Source organism: Lontra canadensis, unplaced genomic scaffold (assembly GCF_010015895.1).
Source record: "Lontra canadensis isolate GAN:19392208 unplaced genomic scaffold, GSC_riverotter_1.0 scaffold33, whole genome shotgun sequence".
Lineage (NCBI taxonomy): Eukaryota > Metazoa > Chordata > Mammalia > Carnivora > Mustelidae > Lontra > Lontra canadensis.
The window spans coordinates 6,217,566-6,234,112 of record NW_022631027.1 but is presented as its reverse complement, the minus strand read 5'-3'; the positions used below and the strand labels follow the sequence as shown (position 1 = coordinate 6,234,112).

At 35.6% G+C, this 16,547-nt stretch overlaps 1 protein-coding gene across 2 annotated transcripts in view; it reads right to left on the bottom strand.

Moving 5' to 3' along the window:
• RPAP2 (RNA polymerase II associated protein 2) overlaps positions 1–16,547 on the bottom strand; it is a 77,854-nt gene that overhangs the window by 34,373 nt on the left and 26,934 nt on the right. For both annotated transcript variants that reach the window (XM_032867125.1, XM_032867126.1), the window contains exons 9-11: positions 14,566–14,648; positions 11,628–11,708; positions 338–406 (exon numbers count right to left, since the gene is read on the bottom strand). In XM_032867125.1, the coding sequence (XP_032723016.1) occupies positions 338–406; positions 11,628–11,708; positions 14,566–14,648 (233 nt within the window). The remainder of the gene's footprint in view (positions 1–337; positions 407–11,627; positions 11,709–14,565; positions 14,649–16,547) is intronic.

Below are 16,547 nucleotides of genomic sequence, written 5' to 3'. Positions count from 1 at the left end.
CCCCCCAAAAAATGCATTGTTAAAAATGAAATTAAAGGACTATTCCACATATATTCCACATGGAGATGTTCTCCTCTTTCAAAAGATAACAAATAATATTTGTGAAGAAAAAGGCCCTCAGAAGAAAAGATGGTAAAAAAGATAAATAATTAAAGCTTATCAAAATATTGGCATATCACTTTACATGAAAGTTATTTCATCACATACTAAAGGAAAGCAAGGCACAAAATAGAGGTACATTTTCTAAATATGCTTATAAAATCAATGAATAACTTGGTTTTTCCCTGAATAAAAATTCTATTTAGTATTTAGAATTAAAATCTGAAGGAGTACTTACAATGACAGCAACACCACAGCAATTAAGGTCCACTCTGCAGGTTTGTGTATAATATTTCTATTTGTTAATCTATAACATAGAAAGATAAAGTTTACCAAAGAATTGTTACCTTTAAATACATAAACCATCTATTTTTAAATAAAATCAGACTTATGACATTATGTGTTAAAGAGCACTATTTTCTATTCTTTTTATGTTTGATAGGAGTCAGCAGTATAAAACTGTGGCTTAATCTTCAGCAGCTGATAATGACCATCATTTTATTTTTTTAAAGATTTTATTTATTTATTTGACAGACAGAGATCACAACTAGGCAGAGAGGCAGGTGGAGAGAGAGGGGGAAGCTCCCTGCTGAGCAGAGAGCCCAATGCAAGGCCTCGATTCCAGGACCTGAGCTGAAGGCAGAGGCTTCAGCTCAGGCTGAACCTGAGCCACCCAGGCGCCCCTGATAATGACCATCTTAAAAGAAAGTGCTCCAGCTCCACTTCTATATATTTATAGCAATTTATAACAATGTTACTGTTAGACATGATGGGGATATAGGAACAATATGGGCTACTAAACCGCATGGTTTATTAAAATATACACAAACAGTTCCCTGTAACCATTATCTTCTATATTTTCCCCCAATCAATTTTTTCATTTAAATTAACAAACTAATAGACAATTTCTAATTTTAATTCATCTTTTGCACCTTCCTACCTTGTGGTAGGTTGGCAGCAGGCACCGAAGGGATGTCATAATCCATAATTTACAGTAAGAGTCGACAATAAATTATAAGACTAGGTCTTTAACAAAAAGAGTTTTATGATACGAAGGGGCACCAGCACCCCAATGTTTATAGCAGCAATGTCCACAATAGCCAAACTATGGTAAGAGCCCAGATGTCCACTGACAGATTAATGAATAAAGAAGACGTAGTATATATATATATACACAATGGAATACTACAGTCATCAAAAAATGAAATCTTGCCATTTGCAGTGGAGGATGGAAGTACCGGGCATTATGCTAAGCAAAATAATTCAATCAGAAAAAGACAATTATATGATATCACTCATATGTGTTATTTAAGAAACAGAACGGAGGATCACAGCAGAAGAGAGGAAAAAATAAAACAAGATGAAATCAAAGAGAGAGACAAACCGTAAGAGACTCTTAATCATAGGAAACAAACTGAGGGTTGCTGGAGGTACGGGGGAGGGAGGGATGGGGTAACCGGGGGATAGACATTGGGGAGGTTATGTGCTATAGTGAGTGCTGGTTATTATATAAGACTGATGAATCACTAACCTCTACCTCTGAAACCAATATTACATTATATGTTAATTAACTGAATTTAAATAAAAAAAACTTTTAAAAAATTAAATTAATTCTAACACTTAGCAGTTGATAACAAAATACACTGTAGTCAACTTAGTTTCTCAAAAACCATTTGGAAAAACTGCTCTAAATAAAAAATGATATAAATCAGTAAGAAAAAAAAGACAGCCAATGATATCTGATAAAGGACTGTTACCCAAAATAGACAAAGAACACTTAAAATTTAACAACAGGCAAACAAATAGCCCAATTAAAAAATGGGCCAAACACCTTTACAGACATCTCACCAAAGATAAACAAATGACAAACAGGTAGATGAAAAGATGCTCCACTTTGTATCTCATAAGATAACTGCAATAAAAAATGAAACTAAGATACTGCTATATACCAATCGCAACGGTCAGAATCTTGAACATTGACAAAACCAAATGCTGAATCAAAATCCATCCACAAGAGTCGTACATTTGCTACAAATGATAAACCTACACTGACATCATTAACACATTGGTCAAATGTTTAGCTCTGTAGCAAATGTTTGCTCTGTGGAGCAACAGGAACTCTTACTCATTGCTGACAGGAATGCAAAATGGTACAGCAACTTTGGAAGAGTTTGCTGCTTTCTTACAAAACTAAACATACTCCACCATCTGATCAGCAATAATGTTCCTTGGTGTTTACCAAAGGAGTCAACAACTTATGACTATAAAAAACCTGTGCACAGATCTTTATAGCAACTCTATTTACAATTTCCAAAACTTAGAAGGAACCAAAATGTCCCTCAGTAGGTGAATGGAAAAATAAGCTGTGGTACATCCAGATAATGGAATATTACTCAGCCCTAAAGATCTGCGTTATCAAGCTGCAAAAAGACACGGAGGTACTTTATTTTATTTTTTTACAGATTTTTATTTACTTGTCAGAGAGAGAGAGAGAGAGAGAGAGAGAGAGCGCGCGCGCGCATAAGCAGGGGAAACGGCAGGCAGAGGGAGAAGCAGGCTCCCCACTAAGCAAGGAGCCTGACATGGGACTCTATCCCAGAACCTTGGGATCATGACCTGCGCTGAAGTCAGACATTTAACAGACTGAGTCACCCATGTGTCCCAAATGGAGGTACTTTATATGCATATTACTTATGTGAAAGAAGCCAGTCTAAAAAGGCTATATACTGTATAATTCCAACTATATGACATTTGGGAAAAGGTAAAACTATGGAGACGGTAAAAAGATCAGTGGTTGCTAGGGGTTGTGGGATGGGGGTGGGGAGAAGTAGTAAATAGGTGGAGCACAGAGGTGCTTTAGGGCAGTGAAAATACTGAATGATACTATAATGATAGGTACATGTCATACAGTCATCCAAACCTATAGATTATATAATACCAAAAATGAACTCTAATGTAAATGGTGGACTCTGGGTGACAATGATGCTGTCGATGTAGCTTCATCAGCTGCAGCAAATGTATAACTCTGGTTGGGAGGTTGCGAATGGGGGAGGCTACGCATATGTGGGGACAAGGAGTATTACAGGGAATCTCTCTGGACCTTTTTCTCAATTTTGCTATGAACTTAAAACTGCTCTTAAAATATAGTCTTTAAAAAAAACCCAGCCAATAAACAAATAGACAAAGGATATAAGCAGGCAATTTACAGAGGAGGAAAGTTGAACAGTCAGTAAACATTTGAATAAGAGTTTAATTTCACCAGCAAACATTGAGTAAGAGTTAAATTTCACTAGTAATCTGGAAAACTAATATAAAAGCAATAATTCACTCCATCACATGGCAAAAATAAAATACTGATAATACCAAAGGTTGGTAAGAATATGAATAGCATTTTTAACCTACTTGATGTGAGCAATCAAACAACAATTTGGCAATATCTAATAAAGCTGAAATGCTTATGAACAGCTCAACTATTTCACTTCTAGATAAAAACCCTAAACAAACTCTCACTTATGTTTATGGAGATATGTATAAAGGTAGTTAATGTGCTTGTAATAGGAAAAAATAATAAATTGTGGCATTCTTATGGAATGTTGAAAAGTCAAAATGATGAATGAACTAGACTTACGTATTTTGCTCATCATAATTTGGAAGACAGCAAGTATGGTATCACATTATATAACTCAAGAACAGATAATACTCAGTATTATTTATGGATACACAAAAGTAGAAGTATAAAAACAAAGACTAGAAAGACATGTAGCAAATTCACAGTATCAGTTGCTTCTGGGGGAGGAAAGAAGAATGGATTGGGAAAGAGAACAAAGGGGAATTCACGTCAGGGCCTTTGCATTGGTTATTCCATTGCCTGAAACTATCTTCCTCAGAAGTTTTCTTGCCACCTTCACAATAAGGCCTATCTGGACCACCACATTAAAAAGTGAAACTTCTAGGGGCACCTGGGTGGCTCAGTCGGTTAAGCATCTAACTCTTGATTTTGGCTCAGGTCATGATCTCAGAGTGGTGAGATCGAGCCCTCTGTAGGGCTCTATGCTCAGTGGGGAGTCGGATGGAGAGTCTCTCCTTCTCCCTCTGCTCACATGTGCATGTTTTCTCTCGCTCAAATAAATAAAATCTTTTTTAAAAAAGATTTTATTTATTTATTTGACAAACAGAGATCACAAGTAGGCAGAAAGGCAGGCAGAGAGAGAAGGGGAAGCAGGCTCCCCGCTGAGCAGAGAGCAGGATACGGGGCTCGATCCCAGGACTCCAGGATCACAACCTGAGCTGAAGGCAGAGGCTTTAACCCCCTGAGCCACCCAGGCACCCCTCAAATAAATAAATCTTAAAAAAAAAAAAAAAGTGAAAATTCCTTCCACTTCCCATCCCCAGACTCCTGACTCCCTTATCCGGCTATATATTTTTTTCTCCTATTCCAGTTATCACTTTTTTTAAAAGACTTATTTTATTTACAACAGAAAGAGTGTGTGTGGAGGAGGGGAACACAAGCAGACTTCAGGCTGAGGTCAGAGACCAAAGCATGGCTGGAGCCCAACATAGGGCTTAATCCCAAAACACTGAGATCAGACCTGAGCTGAGACCAAGAGCCGACATTCAACTGACTGTGCCCCTCCCATGCATCCTTCTACTATCACCTTCTAACATATATAGTTATTGTTTACTATCTGTTTGTTTTTTTGGCCTGTGGCAGGAATCTATATGTTCTTCACCTATTCAGATTGATTTCTTGGGTGTTCAGGAAAATTTGATACTTATCTAGCTGTGTTTGAGGGATGAGGCAAGCATAGCGGTCCCCCTACTACTCTGCCATCTTAACTCTTTTCTCATAGCTTATTTATTCCAAACGCCCAGAACAAGGTAGGCATTCAATTAATTTTTTCTGAATGACTGACTTAACCTTTAACATTTTCTTTAAAAAATATACATCTGGATCAAATATTACAAAATATTAATATCTATTAATTGAGTAGAGAATATGTGTATCTTTATTACATTAATCTGAATTTTTCCCATAGTTAAAATGTTTTACAAAAATTTAAAAAGTCCAGAAGATATAAAGTACACTCTAGTGGTTAAAAATTCTGACAGAGGGGCGCCTCAGTGGCTCAGTGGATTGGGCCTCTGCCTTCGGCTCGGGTCGTGATTTCAGGGTTCTGGGATCGAGCCCTGCATCAGGCTCTCTGCTCGGCGGGGATCCTGTTTCCCCCCACCCCACCCTGCCTGTCTCTCTGCCTACTTGTGATCTCTCTGTCAAATAAATAAATAAAATCTTTTTTTTTTTTAAAAGATTTTATTTATTTATTTGACAGAGATCACAAGTAGGCAGAGAGGCAGGCAGAGAGAGAGGGGGGAGAAAGCAGGCTCCTTGCTGAGCAGAGAGTCCAATGCGGGGCTTGATCCCAGGACTCTGGGATGATGACCTGAGCCGAAGGCAGAGGCTTTAACCCACTGAGCCACCCAGGCGCCCCAATAAATAAAATCTTAAAAAAAAAAAAAATTCTGACACATGGGTTTGATACTCAGATCTGTCACTTGGCTGTACTTGGGACACATTTAACAGCTATGAAACTTTTTTTTAATTCCATAAAACAAGAACAACATACTACCTACCTTGTAGAGCTCTTGTGAGGACTAAATGTACAAAAGACATCCATGTTGCCAAATTCAACGGACCTTTCTCAGTCCTCATCTTAACCTATTAGCAATATTTGACACAAATGATACTTCCTTTCTCCTTGGGACACTTTCTTTATCTGCTTTCCACCTGCTTGATTTCCCTCCCTCTGACTGGCACTCTTTCTCCGACCTTCTGATTTTGGATAACTCCATGGCCTCTGCCAGTGGGTCTCTCATTTCCTCTATATATGCTCCTTCCCTTGGTGCTATTATCCAATCTCATAACTTTAAATATTAGATAACTTTGTGCTGACAGCTCTCATATTTATGATTTCTAGTCTGGACCCTTTCCTTGAATTCTGGACTTCTATATCTAATGGTCTCCCTGACCTTTCCACTTGACTATGTAATAGACATCTCAAAACTTAGTATGGCCAAAACTGAGTTCCTCATCTTCCGCCAAAACCAGGTCCTCCTGCAGATAGGTCCACCTCAGTAAATGGCTATGTAATCCTTCCAGAATCCAGCTGCTTAGGCCAAAAATCTTGTGGTTAACTTTGGCTCCCTTGACGTCCTGTGTCCAACCAGTCATCAAATCCTGACGGTACTATCTTCAAAAGAGAATTTGATTACTTATTACCTCCACTGCTTTCACCTTGTTCCACTTCATTTCTTGCCTAGATTACCAAGGCAGCATCCTAAATGGTTCTCCTGCCTCTGCTCATCTATTGTAATTCTTTAATCAGCAGAGTGATGTTATTAAAAACGTATGTCAGATCATATCATTCCTCTGTTCAGAATCAACCAATTGCTCTCCATCTCACCTGGAGTAAAAGTGAATGAATGATCACAGCTATAAGGCCTATATAATCTATACCACACGGGCCCCCACTTCTCTGACCATATTTCTGTGTACCTTTGCCTCTGCTCACTTCTCCAGCCTCCTTATCATCCTTAAAATTTTATGAATACACCAGGCCTGTTGTACCTAATATATTTTCACAGAGAGCAAGATGGCTTGCTCCCTTACCAATTTTTAGCTCTTTCTATAAATGGCATCTTCTCCATAAGGTCTTCCCTGACCAACCTATCTGTCACAGACAAAAAATCATACTCCCCATACTCAGTACCAATTCTTTTCCATGCTTCTGGGAGAAAAGGAAGAGAATGGAAGGGGAAAGGGCACATCATCTCATAATGATAGTACATGTATTGTTCTTAAATATTTACATATTCATTCTATTAGAGTAGTTTCATGAGAGAAGGAATTTTGTCTGTTTTGTTCACTGCTTTGTCTGGAGCAACTAAAACAGAATCTAGCGCATGACCAAAAAAGGTCAAAGGATAAGCATGTAAAACATGGTAAAAACAATTAAAAATATATTCCTTTATTCTTTCTTTTTTTAAAGAAATTCCTTCCTGCTATACTTGAATCTCCCAAAGTTAAGCCAAATTTAAGATTTCATGAGTTCATTTACTCATCCACCGAAAAATGTATCAAGTACCTGCTTTATATCACTGTTTCAGGCACTGAGGAAAACATAAGATCTTTTTGTGTCAAAATACAATTTCAGGGCACCTGGATGGTTCAGTTGTTAAGCGGCTGCCTTCAGCTCAGGTCATGATCCCAGGGTTCTGGGATGGAGGCCCACATCAGGCTTCCTGCTCGGCGGGAGGCCTGCTTCTCCCTCTCCTGCTTCCCCTGCTTGTGTTCCCTCTCTCTCTGTGTCTCTCTCTGGCAAATAAATAGATAAAATCTTTAAAAAAATTTTTTAATTAAAATCAGATTCAGAAAAATATCTTGACCAGCACTGATGACAGTAAATCTTTACCAAGCAAATTCTGATGGAACCACTATGGCAGGTAAATCAAAGTAACATTGTGGATAAATGACTGTGATGCAATTCAGTGGAAAGGACAGCTCTATTCACAGGGGAAAGATTCTTCAAAGAGCTGAAAAAACTACTTTATGTGTAAGTTCTAAGAGGCTCTCAACTCTGGCTGTACAGTAGAATCACCTAGGGGGCTTTTAAAGAAAACTGATGTCTGGGCCCAACCCTTAATCAAATGAAACTCAATCTCTAGGGGTGGAGCCAGGCATCTGTAGTTGTTAAAAGTTCCCCAGGTAATTCTGATGTACAACTGGTTTGAGAATCACTGTTTTACAAGTTCCTATTATTGATTATCATTTCAAAGGGAAGGATACGGTTATTTATGTCAACTCTTTTCCACTGTCAGTATTGATTGAGAAGATCTCTCAACATTAGTCTCTGTTATCAATATGGCACTTTTTTTTAGAGACTTCATGAAGAAGTCCTAGCCCACAAATAGTCACATACTTTCTGAAGTTGTTCCTACTAGAATCTGAAGACCCCATGAGTTATCTTACCAGAGATACTCTATATACTCTAAATAACTGACATTTTCCTAAAAAGTGGCAAAGCCAATTTAAGCAATTTTTATTAAAGCTATAGATTCTGACCTGCAAGTACTAAAGAGTAAAGATTTAAAAAACAATATCAAGGTTTCTTATATTTGTGTGTGATTAATGATCTTGTAGTTGCATCATTTCCATGCTATCTAATAAGAGTAACCACCTCAGTAATCAGAACAATCATGTCATTCAGATATACTGTTATTACGTGGACATTCACTTTCAAACCTAAACATTCTAGATGAAGTAAAAATGTCCTTATATGTTTTTGTCAGTCAGAAAAATAAAATGCTGCAGTAATCAATGATGTTTGTGAAAACCATTCATTTTATGTATAAAATAATTAGTAAAGATTTTTGATTAGTAAGCAAAGTAGATCAACAGTTAATACAAATAGCAAATACATTAAATAGATTATTTTCTTGAGAATGCTGTATCTGGAAAAAACGCTTATATAAATTCAAATATTGTAGGACAGAATAATAGAGATAAGATTTTATACTAATTCAATCTTTGCAGAACTCTACTATATACCAGCATTCACAACATTAAAGAAAATAACTATGGTTAAAAAGGAACAACAGGGGGCGCCTGGGTGGCTCAGTGGGTTAAGCCGCTGCCTTGGGCTCAGGTCATGATCTCAGGGTCCTGGGATCGAGTTCCGCATGGGGCTCTCTGCTCAGCAGGGAGCCTGCTTCTCTCTCTCTCTCTCTCTCTCTCTGCCTGCCTCTCTGTCTACTTGTGATCTTTGTCAAATGAATAAATAAAATCTTAAAAAAAAAAAAAAAAAGGAACAACAGGCCCCCAAATGGAGTCCCTTATGCTAAGACCAAGACTTAACACCTGGACCTAACTGTAGTTTTAGCCTCTCCCAGGAGTGGAGTTTTAAACCCATCAGTCTGGAATTTTCTGATCACCACTAAGGAGGTATTCTGCATGATAAGACCCTCTGCCTTTCCCTCTAAGGGAAGGTGACCTTGCGTGAAACAATCCTTTATTTTTTTTTCCCTAATAACTTCCTTGTCCTGTCCCATTTCTGCCTACAAATGCCTTCTATTTTGTACAACACCTCTGAACATCCTTCCATTTGTTAGATGAAATTCTGCTTATTTCATTAATCACTGAATAAAGTCAATTAGCTCTTTAAAAATTGACTTGATTGAATTTTTGTTAACAGCTTTAAGGGTTACATTTTAATTTTATTTAATTACTGCCATTTAAGTTATAAATCTTCAAGAAAATGGCCTATTGGGGAATTCTTAGAATCTTGCGATGATGAATTTAACACATCACTTCAAAATATCCTGAGCTGCAAAAGTACTAAATTATGTAAATAGACATGTAATAATCTTAATACAATCTTTAATCAAAATAATAAAAATGTTGGGGTGCCTGGGTGGCTCAGTGGGTTAAGCTTTGGCTCAGGTCATGGTCTCAGGGTCCTGGGATGGAGCCCTACATCAGGCTCTCTGCTCAGCAGGGAGCCTGCCCCCTCCACCCCGCCTCTCTATTTGTTTTTTCTCTATCTCTGTGTGTCAAATAAATAAATAAATACTTAAAAAATAATAGAAATGTTAAGACAAAACTGTTAAGAGTAAACTGAGGCACCCTTAACACATTCTGTTGAGTCAAACTTCACAATAAAAGACTCTACAAGAATGTCTTAAAATAACTCCTAAAGTCTTGAGTCTATAAAGGCTAAATATTTAAATATAAAGTGGTACAAATGATCCTCTCAGAAGATTAAGATAAGGTTTTTTGAGATTTGCCCAAACTATGAATCCTAGATCCTTCTAGTATATATATATCTTATTGAAAAACAGTTTCCTGAATCACTTCGTGGCATACAAAAATGTTAGTGATGTTTTTAAAGGTGTTGGTTGAAAGTGAATGGCTATTTGGTTTTACTGATATATAGTACAGTGACTGTAAGAGAAATCTAACAGTTAACAATATCAAGAAATAATTTCTGTAGTGTAATTTTAAACTTTTAAAATTTATTACTACTGTTGATAACAATAAACCCTAATGATTATTTATTGGATGGAATGATTCTTCTAATTTAGAAGTTTGTTCAACGTTGGTGCTATCTAGTTTCAGCCATAGGCAAGTAATGATTTTAATATTTGGTCACAGGCATTTGGCCAAAATGTGTATTTGGTGCACCTCTACTGATACGGTGTTTAGAGGCCTATCCTTATGCTTCTTGGTACAGAACACAGCCTTAGCCTGGGTATTTTCACCTTGATGGTTTTAGAAAAATCCCAACTGCTCTGTTTCTTCCTTTCTTTATACTTCTTACCACTTCAAATCTGTTCCACACAATTCAATATTAAACTACCCACTGTTTTTGTACTGTTCACTGTGCTCAACTTATTTTCTAACAGGAGAGTTCTTCCTTGAGGGTGGGCATAGTGCTTCTTCTGCATTGCCTATAGTGTGTAGCAGCACAGTGCTGGTCATTTGATCTCTATCTACTAATTCACTAAGATACAATATGTTGCTGGCTCAACCACCTTTGTGTCTGAGATACCATTTTCCTTCTTAATTTTAGGCTACTCTATAAATAAACAATCCAAAACTAACTATATCAAGGTTTGAGCAAAGAAGATCCTGCATTTAATAAAAGATAATGTTTAGTGGAGAAGAAAATAGAATACTATTCTTAGATCTAAGACACTGAAGGTAAGTCACTTTTTTCAGGATTTTTTGTTAGAAAGCCCTCTTGCTCAACTATAGACCCCAACAGTTAAAATCAAAACTAGACAAGACTTAACATAGGCTTAACAAAACTCATGTCTTAATTAAAACCCAATGTGCTTATTTCTTATTGTACTTTCTTGAGGCATTGACGAAGGTGTTTTGCAATGCTCCAGAACACCCAAACTGCTGGACCAGAAAAGCCATGATAGTAAATGCCTAGGAATAAACCTAGGATAGGAATTCCTAGAAGATTATATCCCACATGTGTGCTTCACTGCCCATGATTATGGGCTGACCACATACTGATCCTGACCCATGATCATATGCTCCCTGCTGCTTTCTTGCATGGACCTTCCTAAATCTCTCCTTATAAAACTCTAGGAGTCCATCTTGTGCGTGGAGAGACTGGTTGTTAAGACCTGCCATCTTCCCTGGCTGCTGGCACCCAAAATAAATCTTTCCCTTTGTCTTTTCCAAACTCTTGTCTCTTTAGTTATTGGCTTCTCTTGGGACAAGTTTATCAAAGTTTGTTCAACAAAAGTGTGGGCAAACCCAGCCAGGAGCTATGCTTTTGATTAGTCCAGTCCCCTCGGGATTTCCTAGGATGGAGCAGTTGGCCCTGGGTTTACTCATTCATTTCCTGAGTTGGGGGCTATGATACATTATTAGGGAACACAGTCTTTCTATGGATTCTGCAAGGCAATCACAAGAAGTCAAAATAACTGAGAAGGAAAATTTTGGTATTAACACCAACCTGAAAGTTCGGATGAGATTTTTAAGTTGTGCAGAAATATCTCCTAATGTGATATGAAGAGGCCCCAAAAGTCCAGGGACTCTGAAAAGAAAAAATTACATTCTTTTAAAATATAATTTATTTATATAGACATATTCTTTGAGTCTTGCCTAAGTCTGGATTTTCTGTAAGTAATAACGGCACTTAGGTAGAAGCAGTTAAGCTAGCTTCTGACTGATGAGAACTCATAAGGATACATTTCATAATAATCCCATACTCCACTATGTAGTTTACAGTACAGTGTGAGGCACTGAAAAATATTATCCTGGCTGCTACCTATATTCTTATACTTGTTTTTCTTACCTTTACTTTCAAATAATTAGATTAAATGGAAAGAACACAAGGCCAGAGTAACTGGACCCCCCAAACTGTCCAATTTAGGAGTATGACCTATTTCTCCTTATGAAATCCTTATAGTGGGAGTAGAAACTGATATATTTCTAGAGAGCAATTTGCCAATACATGTTAACATTGTAAATATGGATATTCTTTGACCCAATAGTTTTACTATGAAAAAATTTACCCTAAAGAAATAATCAGATAAACATAAAAAAGATGCTTATTGCAAAAAATATTTTTAGTAGTGAAAAATCAAAATAAATTATGATATAAACATATAGTGGAATATAATAAAACCTTTAAAATGATAACGTGAATCTATATTTTTTAGCGCGGACAGATGTGTGTTAAGTGAAAAATGCATATGTAGTATTGTCCCATTTTTATAAAGACTTATATATAATGACACTATACATGATAGACAGTATATTTCAAACATTCCTCTCAGGGTTTTAGAATATTTCATTCCTCCCAGGGTTTATACTATAACAGAGAGAACCAAAGGAAATGAATACACACACACACACACATATGTATATTATGTATGCATCAGGGTTAAATATCAAAATATTAATAGTAGTTACTATTCAGTGGGATTATAGATGATCTTTACTTTCTTCTTTAAACCATTTTGTACTGCCTAAATCTTCTGCAATAAGCATGCATTACTTTTTTTTAAACTTATTATAAAATTATAAAGTTTCAGATATATTTCAAAACGGAGAAAATAGCAATAACCACATAAATCTATTCCCAGATTCAACTTCCTAATATTTTGCTAAACTTACTTCATTTTTTTCCTTCCTTCTTTACTTTTTTTTGCCAAGTAAATCCCTGACGTCAAGTCATTTGGCCCCTAAATATTTATCTATCTCTAAATACAATGGCATTGTCTTACATAATTGCAATAAAATTATCATACCTAAACAAATTAACAATTTCTTAATATCATCTAGTACACAATACATATTTCATTTTCTTCAATTATCTAAAAAAAGGCCATTTACAACTGTTTTGTTCCAATCAGAAACCAAAAAAGTCTTACTTTTATTATTATTATTTTTAAAAAGTCTTACTTTTATAATTAGAAATAACTGAAATGCTTTCATTAATAACCAAAAAAATCCTCTATGTCAATAATTATTTTGTTCTTAGTGTTTTTTTTGTGTGTGTTTCCGCAAGTTATTCTACCTCTTCTCAAATTTAGTTCTTGAGCTATTATCAATAATTCCGTCTTCTGGCATGGCAACTTCTGGCATCTTCTATTGCAGCCAAAGCCCAGAAGAAACTGAATTCCTTCGACAGCATAACTATGGAGTGTTAAATTTAAAACTGGGTACTTTCATTAGCTAAAAAGTCTCGAAAACTATTTTCAGATAAATACCTATCTACCGAGTACATACAAGTATCAATAATCCAACCTAACTTTCAAAACCTGTGTAACCACAATCAAGGATTGATATCTTCTTGTCCTATGAATCAGACATATAGTGACTTTTACTGTTTTCCAACCTAATATCAAACAGAAACAAATGTCTAAGTATGAGGACCATATAAAAGACAAAACTAATAACAAACTTAGATTATCTGGGAGGAGCCTAACATAAGAGAAACTCGATAAATATTAAACAGTTACTTAAAATGTAAAACTTGGAGGAGTAGGCTGCTCAAAATATGAAGGCTTCCAGAAGATATGTTCTTCTTACCATTGAACTACTACAAAATTAAGACTACTCCATAAGCACAGCCTTTTTTTTTTTTTTTTTTAAAGATTTTAAAGTAATCTCTACACTTAACAGGGGGCTCGAACTCACAACTCTGAGTGAGATCAAGAGTTGCACGCTCCACCCACAGAGCCAGCCAGGTGCCCCTAATCCATATACAGACCTTAAACAATGACTGAAAACACCTTTCCATTTTTTCTGCTAAAGAAAGAAAATAGAGATTAAAAAGTTCAAGACGGCCCTCACATCTCTGGAAAAAAGATTTCAAACTTCTTTTGAAAGACAAACCAAGATTACAATTTTTAAATGTCATTTATGACTGGGCTAATTACAAGAAAAATAATTTCCACCACAGGAAGTTTAAAACTAAAGTGCAAAGTTGACTTGAACAAAAACTCTTAAGTTGCTGAGTGTGAAATAGTTCTATAAATATGTATGCAGAGTGAGTTAACAGACCGTTAAAACTTCATAAAGTTTCATTCACATGTGAAACTGATGTGACACATATACCATAAATCAGTATTTAAATGGTTTAACTTTGATATTTTTTTCCCTGACTTCACTGGATTATGAAGTGGAAGTGACACAGTTTAGTTTTCTACTCTCATAATCTCAACCTTCCTCTTCATTATGTGCTTGTGTATCTTCTACACAAGACAAAACTTCAATATTTCCTTGGCAGGATATCTTAAAAAAATCTCAACTTCTCAAGTAACTTTCCAAATTATTTTTCAAACTGTTCAAAATTCAAGGATAAAAATTAATATAAATTATGAACCCACAAATACCAAGTTAATTTTAAATATTGTAAAGTGGAATGACAATTACATACTTACACTTTACTCAACTTTTCAAGTACGATGCGTTTTCTAATCTGGTTCTGAGAACTTGAATCTATCAGTGGAAAGGTGGGATCATGCTAAAATCATGTTTTTAAACAAAACAAAGCAAAATCATAAATTTACATTCTTCTTTGATAAGAACTATAAACATTAAAGCACAAAAATTCATACCTGAGGTATGGCAGAATAAAAACTAGAATTGAGAATTATTAGAAGATTTATATTTAAGCACTGGCTCAGTCATTGGGCTGATGTGAACTTGAGTCATATGCCTGATTTTGAGAACTTTTTCTTACCTGTATCAAGGGATACTAATACCTTCTTTATTAAATGAGAAAATGTATTCAAAGGAACTCTGTAAACTACTAAATGCTATACAAATGTTGGAGATCAAAGCTTTTAAAATTAGCAAATACAAAAAAATAAATAAAATTAGCAAATACTATATATATATATATATATATATATATACACACACACACACCATATACACATACATATATTATGGGGAATTCCACTTCTAGAAATGGCAGACAAAATAATTCTAACCATTCCTCCTGCTGAGAGCTGAAAAACAGTGGGAAAATACCCACATTTGATTGAAAACATCAGAGACTAACAAAGCAGTAAAGAATTAACGCCAGAGATTCTAGAGAAGGTAATTCCAGAGAGGGCAGTGACTAATTCCAAAAGAAGCAATTCAGATACTAAGAACCTGAGCATTGTTTTTCTAATAAGCATTAAAGCTTGGGGAAATGCCAAGAAGGAAGAGGTACTAGCAACCCTTCCCTCAAGCTCAATTTAGAAGGACCAAACTCTAGCACTAAGAATGAATAGGAAACTGGCTCTTTCAGGGACTAAAGTACAGCTTCAAATCATCTTAATCCCTCATCGAATGACGTGATTTAGAACTGCTACAAATCATGTGCCTAAAGCAAACAGAAATCTGTTTTAGAGGAAGATAACATCAGTTTGGTCTCAAGTTATCTGTAATTTTTAATATACAATGTTTGCCATAAATAATAAGAAAATAAGACAATATGGTCAAAATCTCAAACATTATCCCATAGAAAACAGCCCCCAGGGAATCCAGAAAATGATGTTATCAACTTTATTTAAAATACCTACGTTGAGGGGCACCTAGGTGGCTCAGTCATTAAGCATCTGCCTTCGGTTCATGTCAGTGAAAAACTCCAACTGAATACGGACTATAAATCTTCTTACAGGATTTAAAATATAGAGAGAATAAAAACAGACAACAAGAACACCTAAGCACAGAGAGGGTAAACAGAATTACAGTTTCTAAGGTACTAACTATCTAGGAAGCAAAAAAATTAACTTATATTGGACTTTTATAATAATTCAATTAATTCAGATTTTAATCTTTAGAGTAACCACTTCGGATTAGTAAAATAAAGTATAAAAAGCAAGCTAGTAGATGGTAAACAACGAAATAGTACTATTTAATTCAACAAAAGCAGGAAAGGAGAGAAAGAGGAACGTAGAACAGATGAGACAGCAGAAAGCAATGAGTGAGATGGCACAAACCCAAATATATCAATTATGACACTGAATGTAAACAGACTAAATTCTCCATATAAAAACAATTACCAGCCTAAGTAAAAAAAGGCAGTCCTGAAAATACTAATAAAAGTATGCTAATGCTAGCAAAACAGACTGTAAGAAAAAAAAAAACTTACCAATGTAGAGAAAGGTCACTCATAATACAGAGGTTCAATTTACTAGGAAGACATAACAATCTTTTTTTTAATACCATATAACATGGTCTCAAAATATTAAAAGTAAAATTTACTAAATCAAAAGTAGAAATAATCCATAATTATGATGAAAGATTTTTTTTTTTAGATTTTATTTATTTATTTGACAGACAGAGATCACAAGGAGACAGAGAGGCAGAGAGAGGAAAGGTTTTAAAGAAAGCTTTATCCCACAATTCTAGGCTACTCCTATATTAC